The 17864-nt window shown below is 47.5% G+C and overlaps 1 protein-coding gene across 3 annotated transcripts in view; it reads left to right on the plus strand.

Annotated features, from left to right (window-relative positions):
- Window positions 1-17864, plus strand: part of DMD (dystrophin) — a 4652165-nt gene that overhangs the window by 4501622 nt on the left and 132679 nt on the right. For all 3 annotated transcript variants that reach the window (XM_086934537.1, XM_086934536.1, XM_086934538.1), the window contains one exon: window positions 4688-4753. In XM_086934537.1, coding sequence (XP_086790663.1) covers window positions 4688-4753 — 66 coding nt within the window. The remainder of the gene's footprint in view (window positions 1-4687; window positions 4754-17864) is intronic.

Here is a 17864-nt window from a genome sequence, read left to right on the forward strand (position 1 = left end):
AAATGTAGAAATGGATAGATTATTAACCTATGTCATGTTAAGAAATTCTAATGAGGAACCTTTCTTGCTAATTGTGCAATGAGCTGGCATCATACTGACGCACAATTTAAGCCAATACTATTCTATAAGTTATGTGGTTGGTGTACTGGAAAAGAAACATACTAATTGGACTAATCGAACTCTAAGCTGTTTGTATGGAGTTTCTCAAAGCAGACAGGCTAAATTAATGTTACCATGTCATAGATGACCAACAGCTAAGCCTTACCCAACTATCTATACATCCCTAATATTAACTCTGACACTTTGTGGATGATTGAATCATTTTTGTGGTTTCCACCTTCCCAGCAGAAAAATTCACGAGTCTCTCTTGGGTGTTATTTTGCAAAATATACTACGTTTAATTTAGATGGAGTTCTAGGGATAAGTGAATATTTGATTTTATTCTGTGATAGATTCACTTTCTTAACCTCTTATGGTTCACGATCTGGCCGAGTTCCAAGCTTTTGAAAATTGAGACATGTCCATGTTCCATAACAGAAGGGGGGCTGCCGATTTGTCTAGCTCAACATAGTTTAATACAGTAAGTGAGTCTGTAAAGAATACCTTAATGAAGACTGGCAATTACTCTATCCACAAATCCAGACGGAAAGCTAATTAAGAGGTAGTTGTGAAGCAAAATTCTACATCTACCTGTGGTGTACATTTTTGTTTCAAGGTATTAGAGGTTGGACAGACTCTGACAGGTATTGGAATGGTATGCCCTGGAGTAAGAACTTGACGTGTATCTCTAGTCCAACCTATTGGAGGCTCTCTCAAAAGAAAATATTCAGTTTCTTGCACTACTAATGGATAATTAGTCAATCATTCAGTATTTATAGAGCACAGCTACTCACCTATGTAGGTATCCAGGTGCTGAGGTATTGCTGGATTCAGTTGAACAGCCAGGTCTTGATTACCTTATCGAACTCCCTGGGAGATGGAGAAGGTCGTTCCAGACTTTGCCAACAAGTAGTTGGAAGGAACAGGCTCCACTGTAGCTTCAGAAAATGCAGGGAGTGTGTGTGAGGGCATGGGAGGTAGAACACCGGTGTCTTGACGGTCGGTGGAACTTCAGGAGGTAGTTGTTGTGGGTCCTTGGTCGTGGAGGGCTTTGTAGGCTTGTCAGTATCTTGAGGTGACATCTTTTCTAGACGGGGAGCCAGTCGAGGGTCCTGAGGCGGGGGGGGGGGGGAGGGGGGGGGGGTGGGAGGTCATGTGAGTTTCGCTTGGGGAGGTCAAGGATGAGTCTCGTCACTGCGTTCTGTAACGTCTGGAGTCTCCTCAGGATTTGGGTGGGTATTTCAGCATAGAGTGCGTTCCATAATCTAGGCGGCTGGTGAGCATCTAGAGGGTGTAGGAGTAGGCGGATGAGACTAGGTTGATCTGGCATTTCTTGGTGAGTTTCCTATCTAAGACGATGCTGAGATTGCGGGCATGGTCTGTCGGTGAGGCAAGACCGGCGGGCCACCAGGTGTCTCACGGGGAGGTGATGTTCCCAAAAGTCAGCACTTCCAACTTGTCCGTGTTGGTCTTCAGCCAGTCAGCAACATCCTTTGTGGCATTGCGGAAGTTGGTTCTAGTGGTGGAGGTGTTTTCCGTGAGCAAGAGGATCAGCTGGGTGTTGTATGCTTAGAGTTTGAATTTGAGGCTATAGGTTCTGACCATGTCGGACAGGGGTGTTATGTAGGTGTTGTAGAGGGTCGGGCTGAGGGATGAATCTTGAGGGACACAGCCAATGATGCACTTGGGCTCGGAGGTGAAGGGTGCTAGTCAGATTTCCTGGGTGCGTCCTGTGAGGAAGGATGCAATCAATTTGAGAGTGTTTACCCGGATCCTGGTGTGGAAGAGTCTCTTGATGAGGGTGTGTTGGGATACAGTATTGAACACTGCTGAGAGGTTGAGCAGGATCAAGGGCATTGTTTCCCCCTGGTTGAGGAGGGTAATGATGTAATCGTGGCAGCGATCAAGGCGGTCTCTGTGCTGTGGTTGATGCGGAAGCCGGACTACAATGCGTCCAGTAGGTTGTTTCCCTCCAGGTGTTCGTGAGCTGGTTGTTGATGGTCTTTTCTAGGACTTTGATGGGGAAAGGGAGCAGTGCATTGGGGCTGTAGTTCTTGAGTGTGCTGGGGTCGGCAGAGGGTTTCTTGAATAGTGGGATCTCTTTCAAAAATATGAAGATGTATGCCTTCCAAATGTAAATCCTTTTTAGTGACACTGCCTTATGTAATCTGGTCTGTGTCTTAAACACTGGCCTGCTGCAAATTTACAGCACATAAAAATTATCCTGAAAAACTGAACATAGCGTTGCATGATTGATGGCATCATTTCTTTGCTTCAGCTGCCTTACAAGTAATGCATGAATATGTCTTCTCTGCATGGCAGTGTGTTTTGCATTTCAAGATGGAATAAGTGGTAAGTTTTCAACATTCTCATTTAACTGAAAAGCCTGTGCTCGTCCAGGTGCATAGCAAACATATTATATTATGTGTGTGTACTGAAGACCTGGCCCAAGGAAAACCGACATGATGTTGTAGAAGGGTACTGCAGCACGAGAGAGCTTACATGTGTGAAGGAAGAATGAACTGGAATCACACATTTTGGGGGGATTTGAAGAATGAGAAAATTAGGGGATCAGGATATTACAAGATCTAATACAAGGCAGAACACCTAGAAAACACCGAGGTACTAGCATATGAATAGGTACAAAATGGCCCAGCACAACTCACATATGTTCGGATTCCTCATTCACTATATCGGTTAACAGAGGAATAGGATATGATACATGAACAATGTTGGCTGCAAGCAAACATCCAGTACCAACAGGTATTAGATATCAGGTGATGCAGGTCCCACAGGTGGCTTCTCATGATATTGTAGGACAGATGGAAGATGGCAGTAGGAGAAAAATGGCAGGAACAATTGTCTAAGGGCCTTAGTTATTCCTTGGGAAGTGGTATTCCGAATTTATGTGAGTGCCACTCCATTATTTATAGACCGGGTATTAATCCTGAGAAAGTCTGCTTTGTAAGGGCGGCTGCAAAACTGACAGATATTGACGGTGCAAGGAAAAAAGATGGCTTTCTACATACACAAGTTCCCGGGTTCTCTTTCTAACTTAATATTTTTAAACTTTTAAATAATTACCTATTTATGTAACTTTTTGGGAAACAATAGGGCCTAGCATTGAAATTAATTGGTGTTTTCCAGGAGTGTGATGATTTTAATTGTGCTATTATGATCTGTATTTAATAGATCAAATAACGATTTTATTGATTGATTGACTTTTTACATTCAATTTGATCACGTGCACACCTCCAGATTTATTGGTGTGAGGTATTTCTAGAACAATTGGCTTGAAGTTTTAACCAAACCCAAAATACGTTCTCATAGTTGCCTGGGAGGCTCGAACTAGCATAGATATGCAAATATATTGGGGAACCTTGCATTGATGGCTGCCTGTAAAAGTACAACAGTACTCTGGATGAGTTTATCCACTGGGCCTCCCTCCACACCTCCTCATCTTCCAGGAGGCAATGACAAATGAGCAATCTAAGGATGCAGTGAATTTGAAAAAAGATAAACAAAAACTGAACTGGGGCTGTCCTTGTAAATTGGATAAAAGTTGGGGTAGGTGTAATTGAAATGCTCACGAGGATTACTCCGTAACCGAGAGAAGGAACAGAGGTGAAAAAGATCTGGCAATGCTCCAAGAGGGAACATCTTGCCAATAAAACAACTCTTTATCGAGCCCTATGCACATAAGAGGTCCGGTTGTTAATCGTGATAATGCAACTAATTGATATCAAGATTCCTACAATATTTGTAACTGAAAAATAACATTAAGGTTAAGTGACGCACCTACAATGTAACCAGTTTGAAGACATGTATAGGTTGAGACAAATGAATAGACATTATGATGCTAAAAAAAGAAAGTATTACGAAATTGGACATGCTAGTTCATGGTAAAAAAAAAAAAGGACAACATATAAAAAGACCATACTTGATGCAGTATTTAGGCGGGAAGCTGGTGTATTAATTTAGCACACTTGTGTTGCTTCCACTCTTTGTGCAGCATCCATTTTGAAAATTAGTTTTAGTGACCGCACAAGTACATAATGGTCTGGTACGACACAATTGAGAGGGCTCTGTGTGCAAATGATCCTGTTTTATTAGCAGAACACTGATAAAGCTTTGCCTGAAGTGATACTGCCGATAATTGTTCTCTCTTTCGACAGGAGATAATGTGATTTCTGGGAATTCAGGCGTTTTATTAAAGTTCAGACAAGACAAGCAGGATCTGTTTGGGACCTATTAAAGCACTGAGCTGTTTAAGGTGGCATGGTACAATTAAAAGATAAGGTGTCCCATGGCAAAATCTGTTAAGATAGGTGCGGCTCTTGTCCTGTCGTTTAGAATACTTGAAAACTTGAGGGTAATGTATGTTTATTTGTTTTCCGTTGCTCCCCTGAAAGAGGTTACATTTAAGGTCATTTTGAGTGATTTGCAGCCTGTGAGCTGTCGGGACGTCTCATATCCCGTCGCAGTTTCCAGCATTTTCAACCTGCTCACCATTACGCTCTGTGCAATTTTAAGATGAAATGTGTTCAAGCCTTTTGATTTGGAATGCTATTTTTGCTTGTTCCTCCAGGCTAGCAGAAATGGAGAACAACAATGGGTCTTACCTGAACGACAGTATATCTCCTAATGAGAGCATGTATGTATTATATTCCTTTTTACTTTTGTTGTAACGTACCAATTAACAGCCCTGAACCCCAAAACAGGAAGGAAAATTATTTTTGTTTCCAAAAAAGTGACATCTGGCTTATCAATGTTTGTAGCAAAACATATACTTGTGCAGAATCATCTATCGGAGTCCTGTAGGTTTGCGCATTGTGTTCAGACCTACGGATGCCAAAACATGACTTAAAAAACCCTCTATGAATCTTTTGTTACTGCTAGACTGGTTGTGTATAGCTAGGACTAGTGCTACCATGTACCCTATCACAGTCACAGTTCCAAAAATCTGCTTCTGTCTCAGAGAAGAACAGTCGTATGCCTGCAGATCCTCCATCTTTCTTTGTAAGGTCATAGTGGAGAAAACTCGAAAGGTGATGAAACAAACTTCATCCTTCCACGTCATGAGCAGCAAGTATTCACGCCATAAAGCATATGTCTACATTGTCTCGTCATCACATGAAACCCCAAAGAGGACCTGCTTCTGATCCCTTACAGTCAGTTATTTGAGGAAATTAGCAGTATTCACAGCAAACTGAAATATCCATTGGTACTTGCCTGCATGTAATGTCCATGAAAGGATCCAAAAACTTTGAGTACTAATATTGGGTAAAAGTATGTGTTAATGTTCCGAAAGGGAGGTCCTTTCTCTAAATTCATCCCTTTTCAGCAAGAAGTTAGCCTATAGAAATGTCACTCCGCCCTCATTCATCATAGCATTGACATGACATATGGCTACTTAGTGATTCATAGAAAGGATATGTTAGACTTGGCATCTTTTGGCGTGTTTCCCCTGAGTTTTTAGGTCTTGCTGAGCCAGCGCATGCACTGCTCTGCGGGAAATTTAGTAAATAGGCTTTTAAAAGTCCTACCAAAAGCTGGCTGGCCTACAGCGTGCGGTTACGCGCACAATGACTAGCAGAGGCGCCATATGACTTTCCTCTCTCGTCATGGTGCGTGCACATCGCACACCACTCGCCAGCCTGCTTTCCCTTTTCCCATCGCGTGCGCATATGTACTTTCACTTTCGCAGCTGTAGGCGCTGGCGCCCGCACCACTTTCAAAGCCGGGCTTGTTTTCGTTGCAATCCTATTGATGCTTTCTGCTGCCCCGTTCAACAACTCTTATATTAGGCGATGTGCATATAAACTTCTAATTATTGCATTCTGGGCGTTGTCCTTTCCCTTGCTCCCGTCGGTCTTTTCCAGGGAGATGGGTATATACTGTGGAAATACCACGCAAGATATATCGTGAACGTATTTACATTTCCTTGCACATACCTCTCTCTCAGATAGTTTCATACTTTTGTGTTAGGGTTATGTTTTTGTGGTCAATCGCTTCACGCAACCCACTTTGACTTTTTTTTGCAGTGTTCAATAGCGCGACCTTTGCACAAAAACACCAGAGCGCCCTAAATGAGCACCAAACTATATTACACCAGGTCAAGTTGTTTTTTAGGTTTTCCACTATCCCAGTGTATGTATTGTTTAATATTATTTGCTAAACATTTAGTTAGCATGTAACGTTTTCCCACGTTTTCTCGCACTCCCGCACCCCATTGTCAAAAAAGCCCCCGAACAGAGCCCTACAGGTCACAGTATATAACATGCACAGAAGGAACAGATCAATACTGGCCATGCACGGCGAATCTTGTCAGCCTTGAGACTGAAGAAACTCTGCCCAGAGCAACACCCTGCCTTTGGTACCCACTTACTGGTGCGTGAGGGGCGCCTGTCACCTGGCACCACTCCTGTTCACGCGCCACCATGGAGAGAGCATCTCGTGGCACACCTGGGGTGGTAGAGATTGTACAGGGCTCACAGGCTTGTGGCTGAGAACCTCTCCTCTTCCCAGTCCACTGATAGAACCCCGTGCTCTGCAGGACTCTGCACCACACTGCAGGAATCCACTTCTGCAGGACTCCTGTGCGCACCGCAGGAAATGCTCAGCTGCAGGAACCCTCTCCTCCATCTCACAGGTGCAGGAACCTTCTCCGCGCCCTCTCAGCTGCAGAAATCCCTCTCCTCGCCCTCTCAGCTGCAGAAACCCTCTCAGCTGCAGAAACCCTCTCAGATGCAGAAACCCTCTCAGCTGCAGAAACCATCTCAGCTGCAGGAACCCTCTCCTCCACCTCCCAGGCGCAGCGACCCTCTCCTCCACCTCCCAGGTGCAGGGACCATCTCCTCTACCTCCCAGGCCCAGCGACCCTCTCCTACCCCTCCCAGGTGCAGGGACCGTCTCCTCCACCTCCCAGGCGCAACGAACCTCTCCTCCACCTCCCAGATGCAGGGACCGTCTCCTCCACCTCCCAGATGCAGGGACCGTCTCCTCCACCTCCCAGGTGCAGGGACTGTCTCCTCCACCTCCCAGGTGCAGGGACTGTCTCCTCCACCTCCCAGGTGCAGGGACTGTCTCCTCCACCTCCCAGGCGCAGGGACCGTCTCCTCCACCTCCCAGGCGCAGGGACAGTCTCCTCAACCTCCCAGGCGCAGGGACCGTCTGCTCCACCTCCCAGGCGCAGCGACCCTCTCCTCCACCTCCCAGATGCAGGGACCGTCTCCTCCACCTCCCTGGTGCAGGGACCCTCTCCTCCACCTCCCAGGCGCAGCGACCCTCTACTCCACCTCCCAGGTGCAGGGACCGTCTTCTCCACCTCCCAGGCGCAGGGACTGTCTCCTCTACTTCCCAGGCGCAGCGACCCTCTCCTCCACCTCGCAGGTGCAGGGACCGTCTCTTCCACCTCCCAGATGTAGGGACCGTCTCCTCCACCTCCCCGGTGCAGGGACCGTCTCCTCCACCTCCCAGGTGCAGGGACCGTCTCCTCCATCTCCCGTGTGCAAGGACCCTCTTATCGGCCTCTCAGCTGCAGGGACACTCGCTTATTGACCTCTCAGCTGCCCTAGCCCTCTTCTCCACCTCCCAGGTGCAGGAACCGTCTTCTCCACCTCCCAGGCGCAGGGACTGTCTCCTCCACCTCCCAAGCACAGGGACTGTCTCCTCTACCTCCCAGGCGCAGCGACCCTCTCCTCCACCTCCCTGGTGCAGGGACCGTCTCCTCCATCTCCCAGATGTAGGGACCGTCTCCTCCACCTCCCAGATGTAGGGACTGTCTCCTCCACCTCCCCGGTGCAGGGACCGTCTCCTCCACCTCCCCGGTGCAGGGACTGTCTCCTCCACCTCCCAAGCACAGGGACTGTCTCCTCCACCTCCCAGGCGCAGCGACCCTCTACTCCACCTCCCAGGTGCAGGGACCGTCTTCTCCACCTCCCAGGCGCAGGGACTGTCTCCTCTACTTCCCAGGCGCAGCGACCCTCTCCTCCACCTCCCCGGTGCAGGGACCGTCTCCTCCACCTCCCAGGTGCAGGGACCGTCTCCTCCATCTCCCGTGTGCAAGGACCCTCTTATCGGCCTCTCAGCTGCAGGGACACTCGCTTATTGACCTCTCAGCTGCCCTAGCCCTCTTCTCCACCTCCCAGGTGCAGGAACCGTCTTCTCCACCTCCCAGGCGCAGGGACTGTCTCCTCCACCTCCCAAGCACAGGGACTGTCTCCTCTACCTCCCAGGCGCAGCGACCCTCTCCTCCACCTCCCTGGTGCAGGGACCGTCTCCTCCACCTCCCAGATGTAGGGACCGTCTCCTCCACCTCCCAGATGTAGGGACTGTCTCCTCCACCTCCCCGGTGCAGGGACCGTCTCCTCCACCTCCCCGGTGCAGGGACTGTCTCCTCCACCTCCCAAGCACAGGTACTGTCTCCTCCACCTCCCAGGCGCAGCGACCCTCTCCTCCATCTCCCAGGTGCAGGGACCGTCTCCTCCATCTCCCAGGTGCAGGGACCGTCTCCTCCATCTCCCAGGTGCAGGGACCGTCTCCTCCACCTCCCAGGTGCAGGGACTGCCTCCTCCACCTCCCAGGCGCAGGGACCCTCTCCTCCACCTCCCAGGCGCAGGGACTGTCTCCTCCACCTCCCAGGTGCAGAGGGACCGTCTCCTCCATCTCCCGTGTGCAAGGACCCTCTTATCGGTCTCTCGGCTGCTGGGACACTCGCTTATTGACCTCTCAGCTGCCCAAGCCCTCTTCTGCACCTTCCAGATGCAGGAACCCTCACATCACCCTATAACGCAAGATCCTTATCACCGCAGAGTCCCTCACCTCCACACTGCGGGGTCACGCGCCAACTACAGCGCCTTTGTGAAGGTTCTGCCCACTACAGGACTTCACTGCAACAACCCACCATTTCCGCAGCTTGTAAGTCCCTTTCCTAATTTGCTTTCCCCGGTGTCCAGTAAATGAACCCCGTAACACTCCCTAACTCCGGACCCCAATAACTACATAAATCCTTGTTCTCATGCCTCACCGATGACTCTACAGGACCCCCCACCAACAGATGAGAGCCCCCGCTCAGCTGAACGCCACCCAGGACACTACAATCTGCATGACATCACTGTAGAACCCCTCTCCGGAACGCCACTGCGGTGCCCCCGGCCCCATCCCTTACCGGTCCGAGCGAGGAGTCACATGTACCGCACGCAGTTACCTCAGCAGACAGGAGCAGGGGGTTTACACAACGCCCGGCAGCGCCGTTGGTGAATGTAATCAGCGGCCAGCTGCACGCATTTGTAAACTTGTTATAACCCCCCTCCCTGTTATAAACATGAAAGTACATAATATAAAGCAACAGACTGCATTCACAAATAATAAAAGCCCTTGCATCGCCTGCCAAGTTCCCCTTTTATGGCTTGTGCGGGCTGCCGCCGAGGACGCTCTTCCGAACGTACATCACCCGGATACTCCGCTTGCGCTCCCTAAGGAGGAGAGCATTGTGGAAGCCATTGAAATCCATACGTGGAAGAGGAGGGTGCGAGAAGCTGTGCTTGTGCTGCTGTTACACGTGACGTCATCACGTGTAACACCTGTCTGAGGCTGATAGGGGACCTTGGTGTAAGTGACCGCATTCTTTACCAAAGCACCCCAAGAAAATAATGTGTGAAGACCATGGACCTCTCAAGAAAACCATGTAGTGGAAATGTTGCCATTATCCCTATTAAAATAATAGACAAAATGCTGGGGGATGAGGAAAAGTCACCTCACAAACTATCAGCCTTCAACACCAGCAATCTGAGAAGAGTCCTGCGCATTTTCTGGCCACGACCCATCTCCAACCAGGAACACCAGATGCAAGCAACAGAGCAAGGACCCCATAACGAGAAAAATATGGAGCTGGATAGGACACATCAACAAACAAACATTGGCATAGCCAATAGGTCTCTCTTTTGTGACCTTATAAGTATTTAGTTATGCAGAACAATATCCTTGGCTAAACACTTATAAGGTCCCAGAAGGGAGACCGATTGGCTATGCCAATGCTTGTTGCTTTCTGCCCTCCCGGTTTTGACTCTGTTTTTGCTGGTGTAGTGTTTCTGCGCACTTTTCTTACTGCTGATCAGTGGTAAAGTGCAAGTGCACCTGTGGTAAAGTGTGTTATGGATCGGTGTTTTCATGATTGGATATTTGATTTATTTGTTAGTCCCTATTAAAGTGCACTGCATGTGCCAAAGCCTGTAAATCAAATGCTACCAGTGGGTCTGTAGCACTGATTGTGCCAACCACGCGAGGAGCCCTATAAAGGTAACTGGGACCTGCCATTACAGAGTTTGTGCGCAGTTTTGTAACTGCCATGTCGGCTTGGCCAGTGCACACACTTGCAAAAATTCAGAATTCCTTCTCCTGGATTCACTATTTATCAAATCTTTAATTAGTCATGGGGTCTTCCCTAGAGAAGCAAGGGGGTTTGTAGTGTTACAGTAGTTACCAAATTTACACTTCAATGAAAATGGTGCCCATAGGTATCAGCAAAAACATGAAACAATAGTGTTGTTGTATAAAAATATTGATCAATTATTTATTTAAAAAACATAATGCAAACAATTTATAATAAGTCACAACATGTACAAAATTACAAATTTATTCTAGGTTTTTACAAACGCAAAAACATTCATCATTTTAAAAAAGATTATTATTAAAACATCATACTGTCAATTATACAATGGTTTTTGTTAAAAATTACTGGGACATAGGAACGAAAAAGTGTCGACGCGGCGTTTCGGTGCCTCTTTATTTTGCACCTTCTTCAAGGACTCGTTCACGATTCAGTTATTCTACTCCAGGTGCGAACATCCTGGTGATCTTTCTTGTATTTCAGATTGAACACGTTTCTTCTTGTGCTCGCTGTCTTTCCTTATCACTTATTTCTTATGCAAGTGTCTTTGGTTGAGCGTCACTTGTTTTGGTAAAGATTGGGGACACGCTTCAGTCCGGTCCGCTTTACTCTTGGTCTTTTGAGAGTGATGGAGGACGCCTCTGGGAGCTACCTTCTGATAATTTCATCCACCATTAACTCTGTATGGTTAGAATGAATACATCTTAAGTTTATTTCTTTCTCCTTATAGCTTCTTCTTTGTGGGGCTTTTTTATCACATTAGCGGTCCACTCTGTCAAGGATAGCTGAACTGCACGGCGTCCTCCACCTTCCTGGGCTCGTAATTAAAGATTTGATAAATAGTGAATCCAGGAGAAGGAATTCTGAATTTTTGCTATTGTTGACCCAATCCTTTTCCTGATAGAAAGGGTAGCTCCCAAACAACCTATTTTGTTTACAGTGCACACACTTGCCAGTCCCTAACCTTCCCTTTTCTTACACGTCAGGCGCCCCTAAGGTAGGCCCAAGGTACCCCTGTGGGCAGGGTGCAGTGTTTGTGAAAGGTAAGATATGCCCTGGTGTGTGTGGCATGTCCTGATAGTGAATTACAGCCAATTTTGTTTTTCACTATTTCAAGGCTACCTGTTCCCCATATGACAAAATGGGAAGTTTGTTTGTAACATCTTATAAACATCTCTGGCCCGGGGAATTCAGTAAGAAAATAACGTTTAGTATGCCTGTACTCACCATAAAGATGCATCTTTTAGTAAAGGGGATTCTTAAAATCTGTGTTTGAAAATACCACTTTTAGAAAGTAGGTATTTTCTTGCTCCGTCATCCTGTGTGCTTCTGCTGGGTTTTGTATGACAGAAGGCTGGGGACTGGGAGTGGATCCAGATAGTCTAGGTGGGTCAGGTAAGGGCTCAATAGACCTGGGCTGCAATTGGTGAAGGGGGAGGAGATTTCCTTGCACCTCAAAGGGCCTGGTCTGCCTCTGACAATGCAGTCTCCACCTCCTGCCAGGAAGTCACACCAGAGAAGGCAGAACTGGTTCTGGCTGGGCACAGACACTCTCTGCCTAGGAGATCAAAGGATTTAGGGATATAAATATTGGACCCAGACCCCTGAACTTTAGAACTCTTTTGGATCAAGAAGACTGCCAAGAAGAAGAGCTGGAGAAGCTGTGAGGAGGGACTACCACTTTGCTCTGCTCTTTGCTGTGTTGGTTTGCAGTGGCTGCTTTTGTCTTGGGCAGTGAAAGGACTGGACTGAACTTTCTGCAATCTACTTTTGTGAGTTTCTCCAAAGGCCTGAGGTAGAGCTTGCCCCCTGTTCAATAAGTCTCAGGAACAGCAAAGACTTCAAGCTCTTCTGCCCTCAGCACTGGGGACTGTGTGTTTTGTGCTGCAACAGAAGAAAAGCAACTCGACAACGTCTACGACCCCGCTGCAGACTCTGTGTCCTGAAGGCACTGCAGAGGGCAATACTGCACTGTGACCCTGGTCTCACCGATGACGCCTGCTGATGCTGCCACAGAACTGCTGCTTGCACCGCGACCTGTGAACACCGCACCGCTTCACAATGACGCCTTGGCACCGCAGATGGCACTGTCGCAACGACGCACCGCGACCCTGGTCTCACTGACGACGCCTGTTGACGCCACCACCAAGACGTTGCTCGCACCGCGACCTGTGGGCACCGTACTCCGCACCGCCTCACTTCACGACCACGCCCTAGTATTCCCGACGACGACGCTCCACGCCGAATTCTACACGCTGCTTCCAGTGTGGTTCGAGGGCACCGCACGTAAAGTTGAACGACACACAGCCCTCATCCCGCACCACAGCCTTGGCCTACTGACGCTGGCACCATCAACTCCAGTTCGTCAGCCAATGATAGCTCTTCAGCAACGACTGCGACGCTGCTTGCACCGTGACCTGACGGCACCGCAACGAGCACCACCTTCATCTTGCACCGCGACCCTGTTCTCACCGATGCCGCCATCTGCCGCCGTCACCTAGACACTGCTCGCACCGCGACCTGAGGACACCGCACCGCTGCACTTTACACCGCAGCACACAACGCCTGCCGACGCCAACGCTCCTGACTCCTTCAGGGAGGAGATCGACCAGCAACGCGTGTGACTTCGAGGGCCCCCACGACTCCTGCACCGACCTCTGGGACTGACGCCTCTGGACGCCGTGTTTTCGAAAGCTCAACGAGAGGTCACCGACGCCCTGCATTTCTAAAAGATACTGTTTGCGGGTCGTCCCGACACCGTAGCTGACTTGCGACGCCGCGGTCAGCCAGAACTGTTTGGATTTGTTTGCTCACGACGCCGTGATAGCCCCAGATGGAGCTATCGACATCAAGGAGCTATATTTAAAGCTTATTTTGACAACTGTAGCTCCACGACGTCATGACCACACCCACTCACTAATTCGCCCGCACAGGTGGGAAATTAGTGCCGTGTAGGCGGAGCGGCAGTTGCATGATGGCTCCACGCCGTCATTAACACACGCCGCCCGTGGCTCATGCCGGCGTGAAGCTGTCATGAGCACGAAAGTGGCTAGGGACCCCATTTCTAACAGGAAAAAAGCTCTTACATATCCTGTCAACCTAATTTTAACTCCCCACTAAAGCAAATCTAGCTACCTGCTCTTGTTCTTCTAATGGTATTTCTTCTTCATAAATTTCTGAATAACTTGACATGTTATTATTATGTTCTCTCTTAAACATTCACACGCATGAGGTGATTCCATCTATATTCTACCCATACATACTTGGGTCTGTATTCAGACCTCTCAGAATCTAAAAAGACACAAAACAGATAGACCTCTGAAATCCCTATCACCACCATATTTTCCATTTCTTCCATCAAGTATTTGCCATTTGCAGCAACTACCTGTAGCCCATTCATTGAGACTCCTCTTTAATCTCCCACAAAAACGTTGCTTCAAGGGTGATGAAGAAAATTGACTTTACCTTTAATGCTAACTTCTATTTTTGGTTCTAGTGGTTCCCTATTATAAGTGAGTAGAGTGTGAGGAGAACACCAGCTCTCAAAAATGACACACATGAATTTTATAATTTTAGATGTGGTTACCGTTTTAGTCTTAACTTCTTTGTGTATGGAATAGAAATCCATTCATACAAGAATATTTTGTAAGGCCACAAAATGTGTGTGTTGACCCGCGTCTCGAGGTGCAGGGGCTCTCTCCCGCTCTTAAGCTCCTCCTGGTGCGTTCAAGCTCCGTCAGTGGCAGTCGCGCTGCTAGGGTACCTGGGGGATGCTGGCGCTCTCCTCGCGCCCGTGGCAACACAGCCGCTGCAAAAACAAAAACAATGAGCTCCCCACTCAGTTGCGGAGCCTGGGAGGGAATAGAGTGCTAGTATGCTAAATTTCTGTCCCCTGATCTCACCAGACCTCTGGGGCCGCTGCTGCTGCGGTGCGCGAGTGTCAGGTAGGCCCAGCCAAAGATGGGTTCGGGGCGAGGGTCTCATTAACCGGTGTGCAGCAAGCAGCTATTCCTCTCTCCAGGAATCCCATAGTAGTGAAGAGGCCAAACCTTGCTCCGGACTGGATGGGCTGCCGGGCGGTCCCTTACTCGGATGCAGTGTGTAGAGAGCCTTTGAGCGTAGCCCCTGTAGTCCCTCGGTCAGAGGCGCACGAGACAAGATGGCGGGCTGAAGGTCTTCCCCTTGCCAGGCAGGTCCTCTGTGGATGCAATGCGGGGGGCGGTGTTCCTCCTAGCAGTCTCTCTCTTTAGTCTAGGTGGTCCGGTATATGTTAGAGTTCTCCAGGGCGCACGGGTCAGGCCGGAACAGAGGAGGAGGCTAAATGTCTGGTGCCTGGCAGACCGTGCTCCCGCCGCACATGTAGTCCCGCAGCTCGAGGGCAGCCCGTCTTCTGAGACCTCTGTCCGGCGGTAAAGGCAGCAGTGGCTAAGGATCGGGTGCTCTGGGGCTCATTCGGGCAGCGCCGCAGCTAAGCACACCCAGGTCTTAGCAGCGGTATCGCCGCGCTCACGGGAGCCCCAGCGCGGTCCCAGCAGGAGCCCAGTCAAGAGCACTCGAGCGGCCAGAGTACGTTCTCACAGCAACACCGGAGGGATCACAAGTCGGTATCAGTCAGTGTTCCGCAATTCACAGGCTGAGGGCTGGGTCATATGCAAAGCTAAGGATCGGCGGGCCAGAATCTTGCGTCCTACTGCAAGTCACTGTTTGGCTATATGAGTGATGGGTGCATATTTGCTTTTGTGAGAGTGTAACTGAGTCTGTAAGTGCCTCCCTGACTGTGTGAGCGTGTGCAAATTACATACTATTAAATGACATACTATAAGCAAACACCCACCTCTTATTTTCAAACGCATTAATTCATACTAGCATAATATAATTAATATACATTCAGTATAGGAATTCCTCTTTCTCCTTTCCTGCTCACTGTAGTTTTTAGTGAATATTCTCATCTAAGAGCCCTTCTATTTTCCTTTCTAGTATACTGTCAACAAGCTACACATTTTCTTTATCAATATCTTATTTACCTTCAGGGTGACCAGTTTCTTTATTTGCACTGGATTCACTTTAGTTATTGTGAGGACTACAACTACCATAGTGCTTTGCAATTGTGTCTGTACAATGTTTACATCCTTTACTGCTTTCAGTGTTTTTTTCTGGTGGAATAAATGGTAGTGATGTAATTGGTGGTACATGTAATTTTAAAAGAGACTAATGCAGTGGTTCCCAAATTGTGTGCCGTGGCTCCCTGGGGAACCTTCAAACCTAGCCAGGGGAACTGCGCACCAAGCACATTAATGCATTTAATGTTGAAGGGGTTGTTGGCTTAATTTAAACTAATTAGACTTAATCGCATGAGGTTGATGATTTGTAAGCAACATGCCTAAATCTGTAAACGTAGCGCTTAATTTATTTTGATGGCATGGTGGGGGGAGATGACCTCCACATTTTACTGGATCCCACATTCCAATACTCCCAAAGTAAGTGGAAGATGCCTGATTTATTTTGTTAGACTCATTAATAGTTTCATTTTTTCCAAATGCATTTTACACCAATGCAAGTTATCAGGAAAGTACAGCTATCCTGTCTATTAAACATACCAAGTATTATCAAGTATTGACATTTGTACCTGAATCATACATACTTTCAGTACACATTTCTTTCAGTACACACACATTTCCAGACAGGCCTTCTCTCTCCTTGAGCACAGGGAAGTAAAACACCATATACAGCATATTGACAACATTTCGAAGCAAGAAAGTTGAACGTTTAAAAAAAAGGGGGGGGGAATTAATTTTACTTGCATTGATTTAGAGGCAATTTTAGGGTGGAGACAGCAAAAATAAAGCTATATGTGGTTTAAAAAACCGTAAGTCACCCTGCTGAGAGAGGTGTGTTGGCACATAAGACATGGGTAGAAATGGTAGTGCATGCAAATATTCTTCAAGCGCAGAAACACTTTGGCAATGGGGCCTACGTGCATAGGGGTGCTATCTAGCACTGTTAAGTGGAATAAAAAGTTTGAGAGGGTACTCTAAAAAAGGCATGGGCAAAGAAGTGTAACTAGGAATATTTTATTAGAGGCCCCACCTCAGTAATACGAAACACCCTCTGTATATGATTATAAAACCATCATCAGCTTCATCCTAATTATTTTCAGTGAGAAAAATGCAAGTACTCCAGAGGCCGGGGTTACATCCCCCCACCCTCCAAAGAAAAGTAACAGTGGGGATCCACGGTCACTGGCCAATGGGTCAAGGGAACCGTGGTCGAAAAAGTTTGGGAACCACTGGACTAATGATTCAAGTACAAAGCACTGAAAGATGACAGTAAACAAGATATTGATGATGCATTAACAACTGCATGATAAGTTGATAAATCAAACCCACTGCTTTCTTTATATTTATACAGAATGCTTTAACATCATAGTCCTTTTTCAGTATCTATAAAGCAACATTTAAAAGAGCAAACGGATGTACACACTCATGTGATGCATATGATAAAATGCTCGCAGTAGTTGAAATGTGGTATGCCAAGGAACTTGCCTGAATGAAGGATTAGCAATAGTGCACTACTGGTTGGGCCTGTTTGCATGGACGGAGGAGTATGTGTTTTCTCAGATGGAATATATGGGAATTATACGCCCCACAGGCCCGATCCTAGAGGCTAGGCGTGCCTATGTCGCCTTGTTTATGGAATATATATATATATATATATATATATATATATATATATATATATATATATATATCTTATAGTTAGGTCCTAGTTTAATAGGAAAAGTGTTTTTTAACTCGCTTATAACTTAGTGCAGTTTATATACACACAGACATACACCGGAACACTGCTCTCAACACCTACTTACATGAGCACAGCAACAGCCTCCCTATAGCCATCAAGAATTTCAACAATTGGATCACCTCCTGTGCTGACTCCTTTGCCTCTTTCACACAGAGCAATATAACATCATCCAGGGATGCTAGTGCATGCAATAACTCAGATTGCTGAAATGCCACAGCAAACTGGAACCCAACTGGAGAAGGAGCCAGGACAATGCAGCTAGGACCACGTTCAAATCTGTCCTGCGACACTACCACCAAATGATACGGGTCACCTAGTGTGTCACTCTGGCAGGCCACATCGATGCCAGTGAAGCAAAGAAATCTTCATCATTCTAAAAGATTTCACCTCACCATCGGCTGCCTCTCTCGCAGGACTTTTGCAGCAGTCTCTCAATTCTTCAGCATCAAAATCACCCCATTTATTAAAACTTCAGCCCGCAACTGAACTTAACGGACCTTGCCAAATGGCTCCCGAACTTATCCAAAAAAACAATGCTGGTCACATGGCCCGTCATCACTCCAGAAGAACCTGTCGC

Source organism: Lissotriton vulgaris, chromosome 8, assembly GCF_964263255.1.
Source record: "Lissotriton vulgaris chromosome 8, aLisVul1.2, whole genome shotgun sequence".
In the NCBI taxonomy this organism is placed as follows: Eukaryota; Metazoa; Chordata; class Amphibia; order Caudata; family Salamandridae; genus Lissotriton; species Lissotriton vulgaris.